The sequence below is a fragment of the Drosophila guanche genome, unplaced genomic scaffold (assembly GCF_900245975.1).
Source record: "Drosophila guanche unplaced genomic scaffold, DGUA_6, whole genome shotgun sequence".
NCBI lineage: Eukaryota > Metazoa > Arthropoda > Insecta > Diptera > Drosophilidae > Drosophila > Drosophila guanche.
The window spans coordinates 4,082,416-4,100,163 of record NW_022995753.1 but is presented as its reverse complement, the minus strand read 5'-3'; the positions used below and the strand labels follow the sequence as shown (position 1 = coordinate 4,100,163).

Sequence of the window (17,748 nt, the reverse complement as noted above, 5' to 3'; positions counted from 1 at the left end):
TGAAAACTTATCTCTCCATAGGACAACTAAATCAAGAATTGTATTGCTGCTGCTGCCTGGAGAGCTGGAACATCACGAGTCGAGCACAAATTGTTGAAGCCTAAAGAGCAGAGCCCAAGGCTGACACAAAACTCTGCTTCAATTTATAGCTCATTTATATAGGACAAGGGATAATGTCACGCCTCGTGAAACTAACTGACTCACAGTATGAGATGCTGTACGATTGGCTGGAGACGCACGACATCCAACTGAATCGTCACACTAGGAATCAGTTTCGCGACGCCGTGGCCATTGCCCGTGTCATTGAGCGGATGCATCCCGAGTTTGTGGCTCTGCACAGCTACCAACCGCGCACCGGTGTGGCCAGACTGATTGACAACTGGCAGATATTCAATGCCCGCGTCCTGACTAAACTCAATATGGGCATCACACGCTTGGATATGCAGCGACTGGCCACGGGCAACGAAGATGCCTTAGAGTCGCTCCTCTATGGCCTAATGGTCGCCGACTACAGCCTGCTGATGCGTTAGGAGCCGGAGAAGAGGGATTCTTCAATCAGCTGGGAGGATGTTTGCTTCGAAGTATTTATGTATTTATGAAACTACAAATTATATGTTCAGCGAATGCAAGACCAGCAGTGTGCAACAAAACAGATTCCATAACTACGCATTAGTTTATTCCCCAAAATATTATCCAGAAACACTTGTCACTTAGCAGCTCTTTTAGTTCCAGTTCCCAAAAGGAAACCATGTTTAGCGTCGATTGTTAATTGTGTAATTGTTTACCAGTCAGTCAGTCAGTCAGTCAGTCAGTCAGTCAGTCAGTCGGTCAGTTGTGCTTGTTTGCATACGGCTAGAAATTGTTTTGGCCATTTATGAACTCAACGATTTCTATATACTTTTATTTATATTTGGTCAGGTTGACGTGTTGTTGCCCAAATGCGCATATCAGCCATCAAAATGCGCAACATTTCAACGTCTTTGGCCACAGTTCGGCATCGAACATCGAACATCGAGCATTCAGGCAAGTCAGTTTGGGGCCTGACAAGGATTTGAATATCGCCGCAGAATTTGTGTCATTTTGTTGTTGTTGTTGTGCTGTGTGTTCGGTTTGGCTGCAACCACTGAATGTTGCGGCAACATGTTGCCGCACGGCGATCACTTGTCAAATGTTTTTGTCAGCAGAATTTTTAGTTCATTTTCGCGGCACTCTAGCAGCTAAGCTGAGCATTTGTGCAGAAACCAAAGACAGCTTACGGTTTTGTGCCATTTATAGGCCAGCATGCCCGCGTTTTGCACCGAGCACAGGGTACGCACGACTATTGGCCAATTGCAACATTTGACAGGCAGACTGCAGAATTTGGACAATGGAGACGACGACGACGACGATGACGATGACAAAAGCAGCGGCGGCAGCAGACAGACAGGCGGACAGCAGCGGACATTGGTTATGCGGACAGCGGCTGTGCGTGCCACCAAAATACTCGTGCATCAGCCCTCTCTCTCTTTGTGCTGTGTGTTGCACTTAATTGAATGAATGAACAGCAACATCAGTGAGTGGCAGCAACAAAAATACAACAATCTCAACAACAACAACAATGAAATTTACAACAACTGCAGAGGGAAATAGCAACAAGGCCTTTACGATTTATTACTCTAGCAAAGATAGAACCAAAACTAAAATATTGAATACTTCAGCCATCATTGACTTCACTTTTTATTCAACAACAGCGCCAAAAAATTGCAGCAGCTAACTGCAACTACAACAACAATCCACAATCGCACTTAAGAAAGTATCAAACTGATTTTCATTCATTCTTGATACACATTTTACTTATTTATTTCAATAAAAACTTGAACACAAACGCTTCACCAACAACGATCTTTTCAACAACCTTCTGCGTTCGCCGTTCTGCAGCCTCCAACTAAATTTCAGCCAAATTGCGAACGTCAGCGACGCTATCAGCGGCATTTATCAGTGGTGGGGCTGCTGCCTACCTGCCTGCCCCATTCTGTGTGCTTGTGCCTGTGCCTCACCTGTGCATGCGTGTGTTGCTGCAGTGTAGAGGCTGCATGGGCTGCATGCTTTATCGCAATATTTAATTGGCAAAATATGCGTCTAAACGCACATAAATTGCATTGCTAACGCGTTTGTCGCGTCTCTCCGCCGCTCTGCACTGCTTGTCAGACATCATCTTCTTCCGCTGCTTCTCCTGTGGCCACCGCACGCCAATTACCCTCAGCAGCAGCAGCAGCAGCAGCGGCAGTGCAGAGGCAAGATCCGCACACGCAATGTCAAGGCATTTCACTCAACTGTTGTTGCTGTTACAAGTACCCTGTAATCGTGCAGAGAGCACGCACAGGGTATATAGGGCTCAATCTCAAGAAAGAGCATTTACTTTTGACACAAAGAAAAGCAAAACTTGACTTCCTTGCTTTTCATTAGCATTTCCGCTGCTGCTGCGGCAATTTCCCAGGCAAGTGCTGTGCGGTTTTTACATGGACATCTCATCGGTTCCTTCGTATACTTTGGTGTCACTATGTTCTGCCAAGAAACGTTTACAAGCAGCAAACAGCACAAGTGTTGGCTAACAGTGTTGTGCAGTTGAATATTTTCGAATGTTTTCAAGTGGCTTTAAGCTTTAACCAACTGAACTGAAAGTCCAGTTCCCACCCAGGTCCACTGCTCTTGTGGAACAGTGTAAACGTGGCTTAAGCCATTTACCATTTGAAGACGATTGGCAGTTCGACTGCTTCGTTTGGCTCTGGCTGCGGCTGCGGCTTTGGCTTTGGCCTTTGCGGCTTTTGGGGGCTTGTTAAATTGTCGCAAAGTTATGACTCGAAGAGGAAACAACTTTTGTGGTCAATTGCAATCGATTCCCTCCCTCTCTCCCTCTATATGTCTCTTTCTGTGTCTGCGTCTCTGGGGATGGCTTGGGATGGACAAGTGCCTGGTTAAAGATTTGTTTGGAGCGCACTTTAAGCTGTCTTTAATGCCGTGGCATAACCTTGAAAATGTTGCAAGTAGAGAGAGAGAGCAAAGTCTGAGGCAAGTCTCGGGCATAATAATTGAACTTGTCCCGGACAAAACTTTTACTGGCACAACGACCTTCGGTTAAAGTTGTCGAAAAACCTTTTTCCCAAACCAAACCAAACCAAACCCCATCCCATCTCTATATCCCACTTTTGCTCTCTCTCTCTCTCTCTGTGTGTGTGTGTGTGTGTGAGAGCTGTATGTGGGAAAACTTTGTCTTAAAGTTCAAACTGGAGCAAAAACTATTTGCCCCAAATGCTGTGGCCACAATGCATTCCAAGCTGCTCTTCGCACACACACACACATCTCTCTCGCTCTCACTCTCTGTATGTATATATAAATATATAAATATATACATGTATATGTGGTGTGGTGGTACAGTCCGTACATAACCGTAAACCCATGCTCTTCTGAGTGCGCGTCTCCAGTCTGGCCGTCTGAGTGTGTATATAACTCTTTTTTATTTGAATGGCAGCACACTGCACAGTGTGTCCACACCGCACAAGGAATGTTGGCAATAAATAAATGAATAGATTAAAGATGTGTGGCAAGTCGCTCCACAACCATGCCTAAAATATTTATCTTTATGCAAATTGAAGCCCATAAACTTACTCCAAAAATGCACAACATTTCCTACAGATTGCAATGCGAATTTGAAAGTAATTGAAGAGCATTCAAATGAAAGAATTGAACAGAAACTGTTGGACTTTTGGAGCACTGTGCAGCAGCAGCAGCAGCGACGAGTCGCTTCCTCGCAGCTGTTTTCCGCGAGCAACTTGAGCAACGTCCTTGGCAACTTCTCCTGCTCGCACTTAAGCCTTTCTCCAGCGCCAGCTCTCAGCTCTCAGCTCTCAGCTCACATACCCGCTGCTGCTGCTGTTGTTGCTTTTGTTGGTCTGGCGTTGTCTGCAAAGTTTTCCATATTTTTAGTGCCAGCGGGAAGGAAGGAGCATGGGCGAGCGGGCGAGTGGGACAGACATTTGGAGTTTTGCAGTTTCCCCACTTTGCAATAAGTTTCAAACTTAAATAAGGATAATAAAATGCTGTCGACTGCAGTTTTGCCACCCCCCCCCCCCCCAACCAAACCCACACCCCCACCCCTTTCCCCCCNCCGCCTTCCTCTCACTCTCTCGCAGCATCCTGGGATGCTCTCTCTTTCTCTGCGTCTCATTTGTGCGCTCAGAGCCCCAGACTTAGGTAGCCATTTCCGTCTGACGTCCTTGGGTTCTGTCTGCTCGCTGTCTGCTGCAGCTGCAAGAAGAACAACGACTTTGCCTGCAACCTTGCCACACCACACCATGCCCCTGCTGAAGCATGATTCACTCTTGAGCAACTTTTTAACATAATGAAATCAAATAAAATGTAGGTAGCTGCTGCAGCATCCTAGATCCTGGGCGACACCCACACACATATGTATCTGTATCTGTATCTGTATCTGTGTCTCTGTTTATGTATCTACACTTGTCTGCGGTTTCCTTAACCCTCCACAAGCGCCGCCACTGGAACACTTTCGCTTTCCGTGAGGCGAGACAGACCGAGATACTTTCTGAGCAGCTAAAGTGCAGTTTATTATTCCATATCTACTTATTCCTTAGCCCCCAGGATGCAACCACTTGATCAGACTGATTATTTGTATTTTGTGTGCACCTTTAAGGACTGAATGTTATTTCTAAGCGGCACACACTCGTGTAGCTTTATGACTCGCATTTGCTATATTTTTAGTGGCACATTCGCTGAATCAAGTCTTTTCCTATTGCTCATGGACTTACATCCCTGGCACAATGTTTATCAGTTACTAAAGCTTAAAAGTTTTCATTTCCCTTGCCATTCGTAGGTAAATGTTTTACTTGCTTTTTAGTTGGCTTTGGCCTTGTGGCTTTAGCTTGGAGAATGTTCCAAAATGATTAGCAAAATCACAAGGACGCAGACAAAATGTGAATTGATGGCAGACGAAAAATCTTTGTGGGCTGAGCACAAAACTTGGCTGCTGTTGGCAACATCTAAATCTACATTTGGCTTGTCCACTTGGCCGCTGGTCCTGCTGCCTGACTCCAATTGAGCCCCCGAGAGGAGTCCAAAGACAAAGGACACGCTGCTCGGGCCAGACCGTTTAGCTCGTGCGCTCCTTCCTGCCTTCGTTCAGACAACAATTTAAATATTTTCCAAGCAAGCTGCAAAAACGGGGAGAGGACGGAGGGGCGGTCTGCTATCAGCATTTGGGGCACAATGACAATTTGCCACAAAGACATGGCCGCCTAATGAGCCAGAAAATGTGCCTCATCCTTCATACATTCCCTCCAATGTCACACACAAATCTCTCGTCAACAAATTCAAAAAATAATACAAAAATAATAGTTCTCGGTAGCAACATTTTTGGTGCTTTGCAATGGCAAATTATTTCTTGTATCCGGAGGAACAGGAGTCGCTGAACAGTTGGCTGCTGGAGTGGAACATCGAATTGGATCATCGGACGCGAAATCAGTTCCGGGATGCACTGCCCGTGGCCCGGCTCGTGGACAGGCTGCACACGAATCTGGTGGATCTCAGCGTGTACAAGGTCAGCACCAGTGTGGCCGGCATGCAGGACAATTGGAAAATGTTCAAAATTCGTGTGTTGAAATCACTGAAAATCGACCTATCCGACATGGACGTGGAGCAGCTGGCCCTGGGCACCAGTGGGGCGATTGAGCAGCTGCTCTTTTGCATTAAGTACACCCAGCATGAACGGCTCTAAGTTGTGGCTTTTCTCTATACGATTCATTCATAAATGATAGCAGCGAATTTTTCCTATATTTAAATGTAAATTTGATGCCTCCCATCCTCTGGATGTCCTGTCTACCGGGGGGTGGCTGTAAATTCCTGCCCTTTTTTGTGTCTCGTTTGTTTTAACTTCCGTTTGGTTGCGTCTTGTTTTAAGCTTGACTTCCTCTCTGTCCATCACCTGACCCCTGACCTCTCTGCTGCTGCTGCTGCTGCTGCTCATCCTGCGCTTCATTTCGTGCGCTGTCGTCCATCAGTGAAATAAAAATGTCACTCCCATTGCAATCCATCACGTGACAAATGTCTCTGCCGCTCCTCCTCCACCTTCTCTGTCGGTCTCTCACTCTCTCTCTCTTTCTCTGTCTCTGTCTCTTTCCATGCTCTAGTGTGTGTGCCCAAAAAAAAAAGAGGAGCTGCAGGACCTGCAGGACCAAAGGCAAGCCCAACGAATGACGTGACATGGCGAACAAAAAATTCTTTTAGTTTTTCCCACACACTCACACACAACACGCAGTGGGCGGCCAGAGGCGTGGCACACACATGTGTGTGTGTGTGTGTGTTGCTTTTGTTTTCCAACTACACACAGTTTTTGCTTCCTTTTTTGTATGTGCCTCAGTCGGCGGAGCTCTCTCTCTCGTTCGCTCTTGCATCCAAAATTGATGCTGTGCCGGGGGGTGGAGAAAATCCAGTGGGGTGCAGGGCGGAACGGAACGGAACCGAAGGATGAACCTTGCAGCCTTGGCCAAAATGGCCGCTCGAGTCGATTATTTATAAGCACTGACAGCGTCGCGTCAACTTGATGATAAACTATGTTTGCCGCGGCGCCCTAATTGAAAATAATGTTAGTCTTCCGCACCCGCACCCGCACCCGCACCAGCACCGCTCCGTGCCACTCTGTGTTGGCCAGGATAAAAGTTTCCAGCAGCCAAAAGGAGCCAAAAACTGTAGGCGCACTGGACGTATACGCAATGTCACGTAGCCGACGACGAGGGGTGCGCCACCGCCCAGGACAGAGAGACAGGCTGCAGGCTGCAGGCTGCAGGGTGGGAGCCTGGTGGGGGGTAGCTGTGGGTTGGGAGTAACAAAAAAAATGGCGCAGCCCCCGAAAAATTGCAATCAACTGCAAAATTGCCGACGTAAACGATGGCCAAAATAAAAGAGAACAAAAAACATTTTATATAGCAGAAAAAAAAGGGAGCAGAGAAGGAGGCGTAGGGCAGGCACGGAAACTGGCAGGCAAAGACTGAGGAAAGTAAAACGAGTAGAGAGAGAGAGAGAGAGAGAGCAGTAGGTGGACTCGTAGTAGATGGTCGATGGCGAAGGAGAACTGCAGCCAGCAGCTGCCAGGACACGTACAACGACGCGTCGGAGACGCTGACGCTGATGGAGTCAGGAGCCAAAAACGATGGAGGACACACAACGTCCTCCTCCTTCTCTCCTTCTGTCCTTCCTCCCGCGTCCACCCACTCCTAGCCAGAGTTTTTACTTCCTTTTCAGCCGTGCCTTGCCCTGCCGTGCCTTGCCTTGTGTGTGTTGTTTTTTGCGCCAACCTCGTCGTAAAAACAAACTGAACTGAAAAGCAGCCCAAGGAAGCAGCAACCGAAAAGAGCCCCAAAATGCAGCTGCAGCGAGGAACAGCCCGACACATCTCCGGGGAAAATGAAACCGGGCGGAGGTGTGGCATCGAGTAGGTGGAGTAGGGCGGCAGCAGGCCCAAGGAGCTCGAGCAAAAGGCCAAGGAAACGAGCAAATCAAGTGGCAGCAGCAATGGGCAGACTCGACGAATGCCCTGGAAAGATGAATGGAATGTTGGCAATGAAGAGAATGCCACAGGAATCATGGAAGTGAAGAGCGACACAAATGGAAATAATTTGAAAAGATTCAACTTCCAAGTGAAAGTAAGAACAAAAATAAATAGGAAAAATATACAAAATATAAGCGAGAAAAGATCTGAAAGACCAAGAAGATTGGACCTTAGATTGGATCGCAGATGATTCTCGGTAGATTTTGAGCTGTAGATTCCTTGCTGCGAGACTGGCCCAAGCCACTGGGCCTGCGTGGATGTTAGGGTATCCTGCAAAAAAACAGGCAGAAATTCCATTAATTTTTGTCCTTCTTATCGCTCTCGCTCTCGCCCTCGCTGTCGGTGGCTCAGTGGGTCGGTCGTTCGATGCGAATGAAGATGGGAGCTGGGAGCTGGAAGCTGGGGGCTGGAGGCTGGGTGGGAGCAGCACTCTATTCCCAATGCTCCGCCTGCAATCTTTCGTTTTCAGGGTTCCCTGCGTGCCGTTGTGTGGCAGCTTTGGCTTAGCAGCGTCACGTGCTGCAGCGCAAACTTAACGCATTTCCGTGCCAAAAGGAGACCAAGTAGGTGGCTACCCCCAAGCCATTCAACCATCCAACCAGCCAGGGAGTGGGTGGTGCTTGGGAGCTTGGGAGCTTGGGGGGTAGCTGCGTGCACAAGGACCTTATTGATGGCTGCAGCGACATGGCTACGAAAATTTATTGAAGCGTTAAGTTGCTGCCTTCGGAGACTTGGTTTAGTTTGCTCCCCCCTCTAGTTTGCCTCTCTGCTGAGCAACTCCCCACCCCACCCCCCAGGTATGCAGCATTGCTGCTGCTCTTTTGCATGACCCCAGACCAAAGCCTCCTGACTCGTCTGTCTCGCTGCATGTCCTGTGCTGACCCTACTGGACTCTGTCTCTCTCTCTCTCTCTCTCTCTCCAGCTAGTGGTTTTCAGTGTATGCTTGTCCAGCTGTTGGTCAATACACGAAAAATGCATTACCACTGTGTAATTTCATTTAATTAGTTGTTTGACAAACCCATTCAACGGCCAGCAAAACAGACAGCAAGAGTCCGCAGAGGACTCTTCCACTCAGATGGGAGGCCAGCAAGAGGCGAAAATATTCCTTCAAGAATCTGCAAACTTCTCGTACTTATTGATGAATGCTCAACATAATTGCTACACGAAATTCAAATTACTTTGCATTGAATGTGAGTTGAAGCATTTTAATTGATTCACAAAAGCATTTCTGCACATTTCTCTCTCTGACTGGGGCATGAGTACTGCAAATTGTTGTGCACCGATCACTCAGCATTCAGTTTTTAGACATATTTGCAGATGTTTTTGGTCATCTATTTGGTCTATCTATCGTTTGTGCATTTTTAATGTACTTCTGGCCTTCTTCCGCCTATTATGCGCACACAATGCCTTTAGCCTTCTATTATGTAAACTGACTCAAGAAGCATTTCGTTGAATGAACTCTTTATGCATTTTGTGGAGTGAAATAATTGGCCACAATAATATTTCCTCCTTGACTTCCAGCTACCCCTCCCTTCCTCCCTGCATGTTTGGCAATTTTTCCATAATTTATTTATCTACAGAAATTGTTTACAAATACGAGTAACGCTGCCATTGGATCCCCTGGCATTGTGTTCTGCTTGTGCAACGTGCCACAACGTGCCAGTTGGAAGAAGAAAAAAAAAATGTGTTTATTTGCCGACTCTTCATGTCGATTAAGGCAAATTAATAGTTTATTTATTTTTTCGCCGGTCTGACATCAAAATAATTCGACAGCCGACATGGCAGGTGGAGTGGCACTAGCTGCAGAAGCAACGGACTCGGATTCGGATTCGGATTCCGATTGGGCTTGGGCTTGGGCTTGCTTGTGTTGTTGTTGGTGGTGAGTGTCCTAGGGGACTGGGGTGACTGGGGTGACGGCCAAAAAGTTGGCCAAAAAAAACCACTCGAAAGTAAATAAGAAATTTGCCCAAATTGTTGTGCCATTAAAAAATGAATTAAAGAAAAGCTTCGTGCATGGCGGGGTGGTGGGGAAAGCAAACTAAACTGTTGTTTTTGAGTGATGTGCGCCATTTTGTTTTGTTCACGGCGGAACGGTGGGTGGGGGGGAGTCCTGCATTATCGATGAGGCGCCAAATTGATTCCAAGTGCCGTTACGTGCATGTAATTTGACTGCCACAAGGGCTGAGGGTTGTCTAAGAAGTGGGAGGTGGGAGGTGGCAGTGGGAGGTTGTTTCTAGCAACTCGAAAAACGCATAAACACAACACAAAGGAGAATGAGCACTCTAGCAACATTTCGTGTTGCAGCAGCAGCAGCAGCAGCAGCAGCAGTGAAGAGCAGCAAAGTGCAGCAAAAGCTCAAGAGAGCGCTCGCTTAGCCAAGAAAAAGAGAGAGAGAGAGAGAGAGAGCGAGAGAGAGAGAGCGCAGCTGCTGCAACTGAAGTTTCACTCAAGCCTGGCAGCGCAGGCAGCGTTAGCGTCAGCGCTGGCAGCAGCAGCAGCGGCAGTAACAGCAAAATGCAAAGACCCAAAGAGAGTCAAGAAGCATGCAAATGCAAAGGCCCAAAGAGAGTCAAAACAGGAGCGCCACAGCAATAAAGCCTAAAGAGAGCAGCAGTGGAGTCGGTCGGTCGGTCGGTCGCTGTCGTCTAAGCAGAGCCAGAGAGAGAGAGAGAGACAGAGAGCGAGCGCTTGCTTGCAGTTCGAGTCAAGTGCCGTTGCTCGAGTGCAGAAACTTTTGCAATGCTGACCAGCTGTTAGGCGTAAGAGAGCGAGACCGAATGCGACAGAGAGAGAGAGAGAGAGAGAGAGAGAGCGCGAGTACGATGGCTGACAGGGCTGTCGGTGGGGGAGGCCCAGGCTGGAGGGTTCGACAACGTTCGACTGCACTGCTTTTGGGCGCCGGTGCCTCTGCACTCCCTGCACTCTGTCTGACAGTTTTTGCACCATGTGTGTGTGTGTGTGTGTGTCCATTCCCTTACCCTTGCCCTTACACCACCGTTCCACACTGACGCCACACAGACCTTCGGCCTGCGCCTCTGCACGCACCGTCGCTGGCGTTGTATGATAGCCGCAGCCGCAGTTCGGCCGACTGGCCACGCCTACGCCTGCAACACACCCACGCAAAAGAGGCGCTAGTTAGGATTGGTTCAAACGGCTGGACACGACATGCATGAAGCCAGGGCTAGGGACACCCCACCACCCCTCCCCTCGTGTCTGTTGCTCTGTTGCTGTTTCTGCTGCTGCTGCCGCTGCCGTTGCTTCTCACGTCTTCTGCTTGGCCCCTCCACTGCTTGGCTTGTGTGGACTGCTTCTCGTCGATGCTTCGGACATGCCGCGTAAAAAGCCGCTGCTGCTGCCGACGCCAGCGTCGACCTTTCCTGTAAAAATTTTTGGGGATTATTGATAGTCGGTAGCTGGTGGGGTGTTGCGTGTGTGTGTGTGTGTGTGTGTGTGTGTTTGTGTGTGTGTGTATGTGCACCTACTGCACGTCGACATCCCCTCTAAAGTTTTTGTTTTTGCTTTGCGTTTCCTTCATTCTTCTATTTTTTTGTTGTGTGCAAAAAGCAAAGGATATTGATGAAGAGCGAGAGCTCGAGTGAAAGAGAGCATTGTGTGTGTGTGTGTGTGTGTGTGTGTGTGTGCGTAAGGGATTACGTATGTATATTCGTGTGTTTAGGGTAGGTGCAGTAGGGTAGGGGGTGGAACATAACTGCATAAATGAGGCTATAAGCTTGTTAACAGCCAACTGACGCAGCATCGACGTCGACACGATGCCGCTGCCAGAGAGCACTGTCCGGCGCTTCGTTGGGTAAAATGTTTTCTTTTTTCTTTTTTTTTGGTTTTGTTGGTAATAGAGTTACGATGAGAGGCTGGCGGAAAACTAATCGTGTGTGTGTGTGTGCGTGTGTTTGCGGGCAGGAGGAAGGGACCGAGATCCCCGGTTAATCTGTTTCTCGCACACTTTGTGCGGACACACGGACACACGGACACACGGACACCGCCAGTCGACCGAGAGTCCATATTTTTCGGGTTAATTACGCAAAATTTTGTGCATAAATGTTAACGGCATTGTAGATAAGGGATAAAAGGCGAACCTTAAATGGGGATTACCACCAGGAGGGCATTATGCATGCACAATATAAAGAGTTGCCAGATTTATACATATTCAAACATATATTTTAGAGCTGTTTATGGCTGTTTATAGATGAGCTTGGAGGCCAAAGACCAAGGATTGTACACCTATGTAAAAGTCTTCGATTGTTGAGTAAATATGAACGATTTTTCTTGGAATTGAAGCCACAAATGAGCAACAAACAATGACGATTCATGGGCAGACCACATGAGTGGTTCCAGTTGTTAATCCTTCAGGCCTCCATCCTACAGAATATTGTTAAGTTTGTGTAAACATTTTCGGGGCAGAAAATGTAATCAATAAATTTTGCCGTCTATCAATAAGAAAGCCCAGACAGGGTCCACTTTCATTTCCATCACACGCAACTATTGGGAATATGAAAATATATACAAAAACCCAGCCACGAAAGGGACACAGGATGTGCATACATTTGTATGTATCCTTGTGTGATGTGCTGGCCAGATGATGGCCAAAACTAACCTGGCGAAACACAACTGTACCTGGCTGGTGTGCGTTGTCTCGAATCGAATTCATTTGCAAATACATCGCGACATGGCAATCGCTCTAAACAAACACAAAATGCAATAAATTCAGTAGAGCCCCCGTCCCCGAACACCCTCCCGAAACACCGAAACACCGAAACACCGAAACCTGAGCCCGAAAATCGAGCTTGAATCGTGTGTGTGCGATGGGCAACGGGCCATCGATTATGGGCCCAAAAAAACACATAACCATAGCCATAGGACCATAGCCGTAGACGACAGAGAAACGGACCCAAAAATGCAAAATGTTTTGCATGTGTAGCTGGCCAACCCGCCCGACCGCCACCCCCTGACCACACTCAAGTACATAACCAATAGATACGCATTGATATAGTTCTACTTGGGCAGAGGATAACCCGATAACCAGACAGAGAGACAGCGAGACAGCGAGAGAGGGAGATGGGGAGAGAAAGGACAGTGCCAGCCAGTCATAGACCGAAAACACACACAGAGAGAGACATGGACGACAAACCAAAACCCAAAAAAGTATAAAAAAAACCGAAATCCGAATCTGTAACTGAACCGAACTGAACCGAACCGTACCGGTAAAGGAGTAACGGAGTAACGGGTGGTTACCATGTGGAGTACTGGGATACCACCGGGATACTGGTCCTTGTGCTCGGGTACTGACTGCACCTTCCTCCGACCATTACCCGTACGGGTTTTTTCCTTTTGTTAATTAAGTTTCGTTTGTTTTGCGAGCGCCCTCAGACCGCATCGTTGTCGTATTTGAACTCTGGCCAGGACATGCCTGGGATAAGGACGAAAACATAAGGACCACCCACACACACGCTTCAAGTGGCTGAGCGTTGGAGGCTGAGCTAGCCAGGATACATGGGACAGGTGAGTGAGATTTTATTTTATTTTATTTTATTTTATTTTATTTGCGACATGCGGGCGGTCGGTCGGTCGGTCGGTCGGTCGGTCGGTCACTACAGAGTTCGGTTCAAATCAGTTCAGTTGTGCGCTGTGCTGTGCCCTTCTCTTCTTCCCGGTTCCGGTTGTTCCGGTTCATTGTCACTGGGTCCAGCACGAGAATAAAATATATATTGCGCAGCACTTGGGATCAACTGGCATGCGATCCGCATTGCCATTGTGCCCCGAAGGCTGCTGAAGAACCAGAATAGGAGTCCCAAAACCGATTGATTTTCTGCCGATACGAAGTCCCAGGGACGCTGGGGCTGTGGCTGTGGCTGTGGCCAACTTACTTTAATTAATAACTTGTCAGTGTGCAAATGACATGGGAAGGAAGCTGCCAAGTTAACGCCCTTGGGCCAAGCAATTTTCAGCTATCTGGCCAGCGTTTCGGCCAACATCTTTGTATTTGGCTTTTGGGTGGTGGTAGCCCAAGGAGTGTCAGGTGAGGGGCAGGAGGCATGCACCTCAGTTGCGCATTTCATTGTACCTACAATTATGTCAGGGATACTGCTTGCTGCCCTGCTTGCATCTCTCTCTCTCTCTTTGAGTGTGTAGCAGCAAGCAGTAGCCATAAATGTATCAAGCAGTTCTATCATGTTTGACGCACCAACAGCCAGGACACCGCACCTCGCACCACTAGACAAAAAACTAAAAACTGAAAACTCTTTTGCTCGCTTTTGGCCACTCCACTCCCCTCCTGCTGCACTTAGGGCAACTTCACTCAAAGGTCAAGCAGTTGGAATGGATTCAAATAGAATAAATAAAACTTCAAGACATAGACCCAACCACACTCCCCCCACCCTTGGCACCATCTTCATCACCATTTTGGCCAGCGTAGCAGCCATGTTGACCCAATTTTTTAGCCCCAGTGTCGTTTTGGCGTTTGCTTGTCTGTCTCTCTGTTTGTTTGTTTGTGCAAAATGGGTTAAAAGTTTTCTCAATGTGTGTGTGTGTGTGTGTGTGTGTGGGGGTGCGCTGACTGGAGGTTACGTTAAGTAAGGCAAACTTAAACAACTTCAGCTCCCATCACTCTCTGCCCCTGCCCCATGTGGCACCCCGCGCGAAATGTCACACAATGACGCAGCGCTTAAATGGCGTTCGCTGGAAATACAAAAAGGGGAGAAACACAGATAGAGAAAATGACTGAAGGAGAGCGAGAGGGAGAAGCTGCAAGAATGTCAGCGTCCTTCAAGGATACACTGACTTGGCCGCCGTAACAAATGCATTGGGGTGCAATCCAGGGTGCAATTTAATAGAAAAAGTTAAATTAAACGCACTGACATGGGGGTTCTCCTCGGCCAGGCAGGGAATTGCTGGATGGGGCGGATGAGTCCTAATGCCAAGGATGGCTTGTTGCTGGAAAATGGCTTATTAAATGTATATAAATTGACCGTGAATAATGGCCACTACTTGGGGGATATATAAAGAAGGGAGGAGGAAGCTCAAGGATAGCTGCTGGGCTCCCATGTAATCCCAAACCCATCCGATACCATTTTTGACAACTTACAATGTGTCCTCTGTCTGTGTCTCCCATTTGTTAGCTGATTTGTTAGATCATCGTCTGGCTCTAGAGTCTTTGCTTTGCTTTCCTCGCCCCACCTTGTCGGTGGTTATCCAATCTCAAAGATTGAGGCATGCAACCAACAACCATCCAGCAGCACCCATCCCCATGCCATTGCCATTGCCATGCCAGCCAGCCAGCCAGCCCATCATCAGCCGCATCATAATCGCGATTAAATTGCAATTTTTCTCACTTAAAGAACGTAATTCGCTTCGAGCCAACAATAATGACGGCCAAGTTAATGTTTTGCTTACCACATTCATTTGAGCTCGCACCGAACTTTGGACACGGACACGGATACAGACACGGACATGGACATGGACACGGACTGCAGAAGAAAGGAGAAACGTAATGAATAGAACGCAGAGTGAAGTACTCGTCGTACCCACCTACCACCTATCGCTGCTGTTAGCTGCTGGTGGCTGGTTGCTGGTGGCTGGTGGCTGTGCCACGCAAAGGGGCGCGCTCTGAGGAGGATGCCGGCAAGCAGCAGGCTGCAGCAAGATGTGGCATACTACGGAACATAATTAATAACTCAATCCAAGCGGAAACCTTAAGACAGGCATTCAGCTCAGTTCAGTTCAGTTCACTGGAGTTTAACTTGACTCGGAGTGGAGTGCAGGAGAGGAGTGTGGACGGAGGAGAAGTGCTGCAATTGCAGATGTTGCTGGGATTGGTATTCGTATCGGGTTGGTGGGGTGTTTGCCACTCATGTCTGCACATTTGTTAAGACAATTCGCTGCTGCTGCTGCTGCTAATAATAGTGATGATTATGAGGATGAGGTGCGTAAAACGATTGACTTTACATCAGGATTAGTATTTGCCATTTATCTCTGTGCATGGAGCGATGAATGCTATTCTATTCTCAAGTGAATTTTTGTACTTCTATGCCCACGCATTCCCATCCAAGAAGCCAATTAAAGCAGCGGCCGCACATGCGCAACGCCAATGGCAAATGGCAATGGCAAATGGCAAAGGCGGAAGCGTCTCCACTTTGGCGGACGCACTGCTTGGCAGTGCAACCCGTGATTAAGTTAATGAATGGACTGCCAGACGCACCTACGAGTACCTGGAGCGCCTCTATGCCTCTCTGTAATTAGCAGCAGAGTGCGTCTAACGGCCTGCCGCACTGCCACTCTAGCCAGCGGATGGCCCACAGGCCGTGGGCGTACTTGGGGAGGTGTGTTTGATTGTTCAATCATAAACGGCAGGACTAATGACAGTGCTACATACACGTAGTGGAGTGCAGAGGCGGGGAGTCTGTGCTGTTTGCTTTCGCAATTAGTTGGGAGCCTTCTAGGGGGGTGGGTATGGGCGCTCTCCCTCAAGTGGTTCCATGTGGAGGGGGCTGATCTTGATAAACGGCGAATGAATGGTTTTATAATGGATTTCTCCCCGAAGCGATTGCATCACAAGCCGAACCCCAAATGAATGCAAAGCAAGTGGAAATTAATTATGCAACTTCTGGGGTGTTTAATAGCGGCTACAGCAATACACAGCAACAAGATTTCTGATCGGTTTATAATTGTTTTCGGCAGGCAGACAGACACACAGCGGATCAAAGCTGATACTCAAGACGAAAGTGGAGAGTGTGCCAAAAAGATGAGGTTGGGAATAGCCGAAATTTCACTTTCATGCAGCAGCAGGCGAAGCAGCCAGACACTGGCTTCTGCTTCTGCTGTGCTGTCAGCATGCAATCGGTGCCAGCAGCAGCCGCCGCCGAGTCGATTGATTGAGTCGCCAAGAGTCGCGCCCGAAGAGTGGCTTCCTCCCGAGTGCCTACCAGCCGACCTGTCTACCTGCTGGAGTGCGGAAAGAAATGTGTATGCAGATGTGTGTGTGTGTGTGTGTTGTACATTTTTGCATATACTCGTACTCTGTACTCGATACGAAGTGTTTTGTAGAGGGGCATTTAACGCGCCGCTTGCATGTGAAACGAACAAGTTGCTTGCTTTTGGGGGGAGGGACGGGACAGCTGCACCTGCAATGAATTTAATTGCAGTTAGAACTTGGCTTAAAGCCACAGCCACAGCCACAGCCACAGTCATAACGGTGTATCGCAGCTCTCAGCTCTCTTCTCTGTTTGTGGGCCTGCTCTGGCTCTGGCTCTGGCTCTGGTCAGCGATGATGATGAATTGCATTTTGCACACTTTAATTGGACGAATGTGTAATTAAGTTGTGTGCCAGTTCATAAATTGAATGCAGCTCCTCCAACTTTCCAGCTTCACACAAGCTACAGCTGCAGCTACAGCTTCAGCTACAGCTTCAGCTGCCTTCTTCCCAGCGCTTGGTCGCAGTGTCTGTATTGCCGGAGCTTGGGTGCTGCCAGAAATTTCCATGAAATCTTCAAATCAAACAAGACACATGCGTTGCGCATGCGCATTGTCCATCTGACCATTGCCACGCAAGAGCAAGAGCAAGAGCAAGAGTCCTGCTGCAGTGCCCGAGCAGCCACAGAGGCCAGCAGCCTCAACCTCCAGCTCCAGCTCCAGCTCCAGCTCCACCTCTTTGGTGGGCCACCTTGCTGGCTCGTCGTCATCGTCAGCGTCGTTCCACTTCGTGTTCATTAACGCTTTGCCCATTAAACCTGAAAATGAGGACTGGTTCCCTACCCATCAGCAACAACTGCCCTGCCCCCTGCCCCCTGCCCACTGCCTCCAGGCCCTCTGTTGACTGTCTGCTGTGCCCATCCTTTGGCATTCGGAAAGCGTTTAATCGCATTTACATAGATTAGGCAGAATTTGTGTGAAATTGAAACTGAGAGGGCAAAAACAACAAAACAATAAGCAACACAGAATCGAAGCCAAAACGAACTTTGTACACACTTCAATGCAGATTGGTGTAGACTTAAGGATCAATTCTTGGAGGTATTTCCCAACCATTCAGAGGATATTGATTGAGCTCCAAGTACGCCTTTATTCCGTGCCAAAATGTCACATTTTTTAGACTTTTAAAACTCGGAAAACCCCAACAAAATTTTGGATATTATCCACCGCA

At 48.1% G+C, this 17,748-nt stretch overlaps 2 protein-coding genes across 2 annotated transcripts; both read left to right on the top strand.

The window, feature by feature from the left end:
* Positions 1 to 173: 173 nt before the first annotated feature.
* LOC117588709 (sperm flagellar protein 1-like) lies at positions 174 to 530 on the top strand. The gene has a single exon (XM_034280158.1). It carries the CDS (start codon positions 174 to 176, stop codon positions 528 to 530), a length of 357 nt encoding a protein of 118 aa, XP_034136049.1.
* A 4,889-nt stretch (positions 531 to 5,419) lies between these two features.
* On the top strand, positions 5,420 to 5,767 carry LOC117588708. The gene has a single exon (XM_034280157.1). It carries the CDS (start codon positions 5,420 to 5,422, stop codon positions 5,765 to 5,767), a length of 348 nt encoding a protein of 115 aa, XP_034136048.1.
* The last annotated feature ends 11,981 nt before the right edge of the window (positions 5,768 to 17,748 follow it).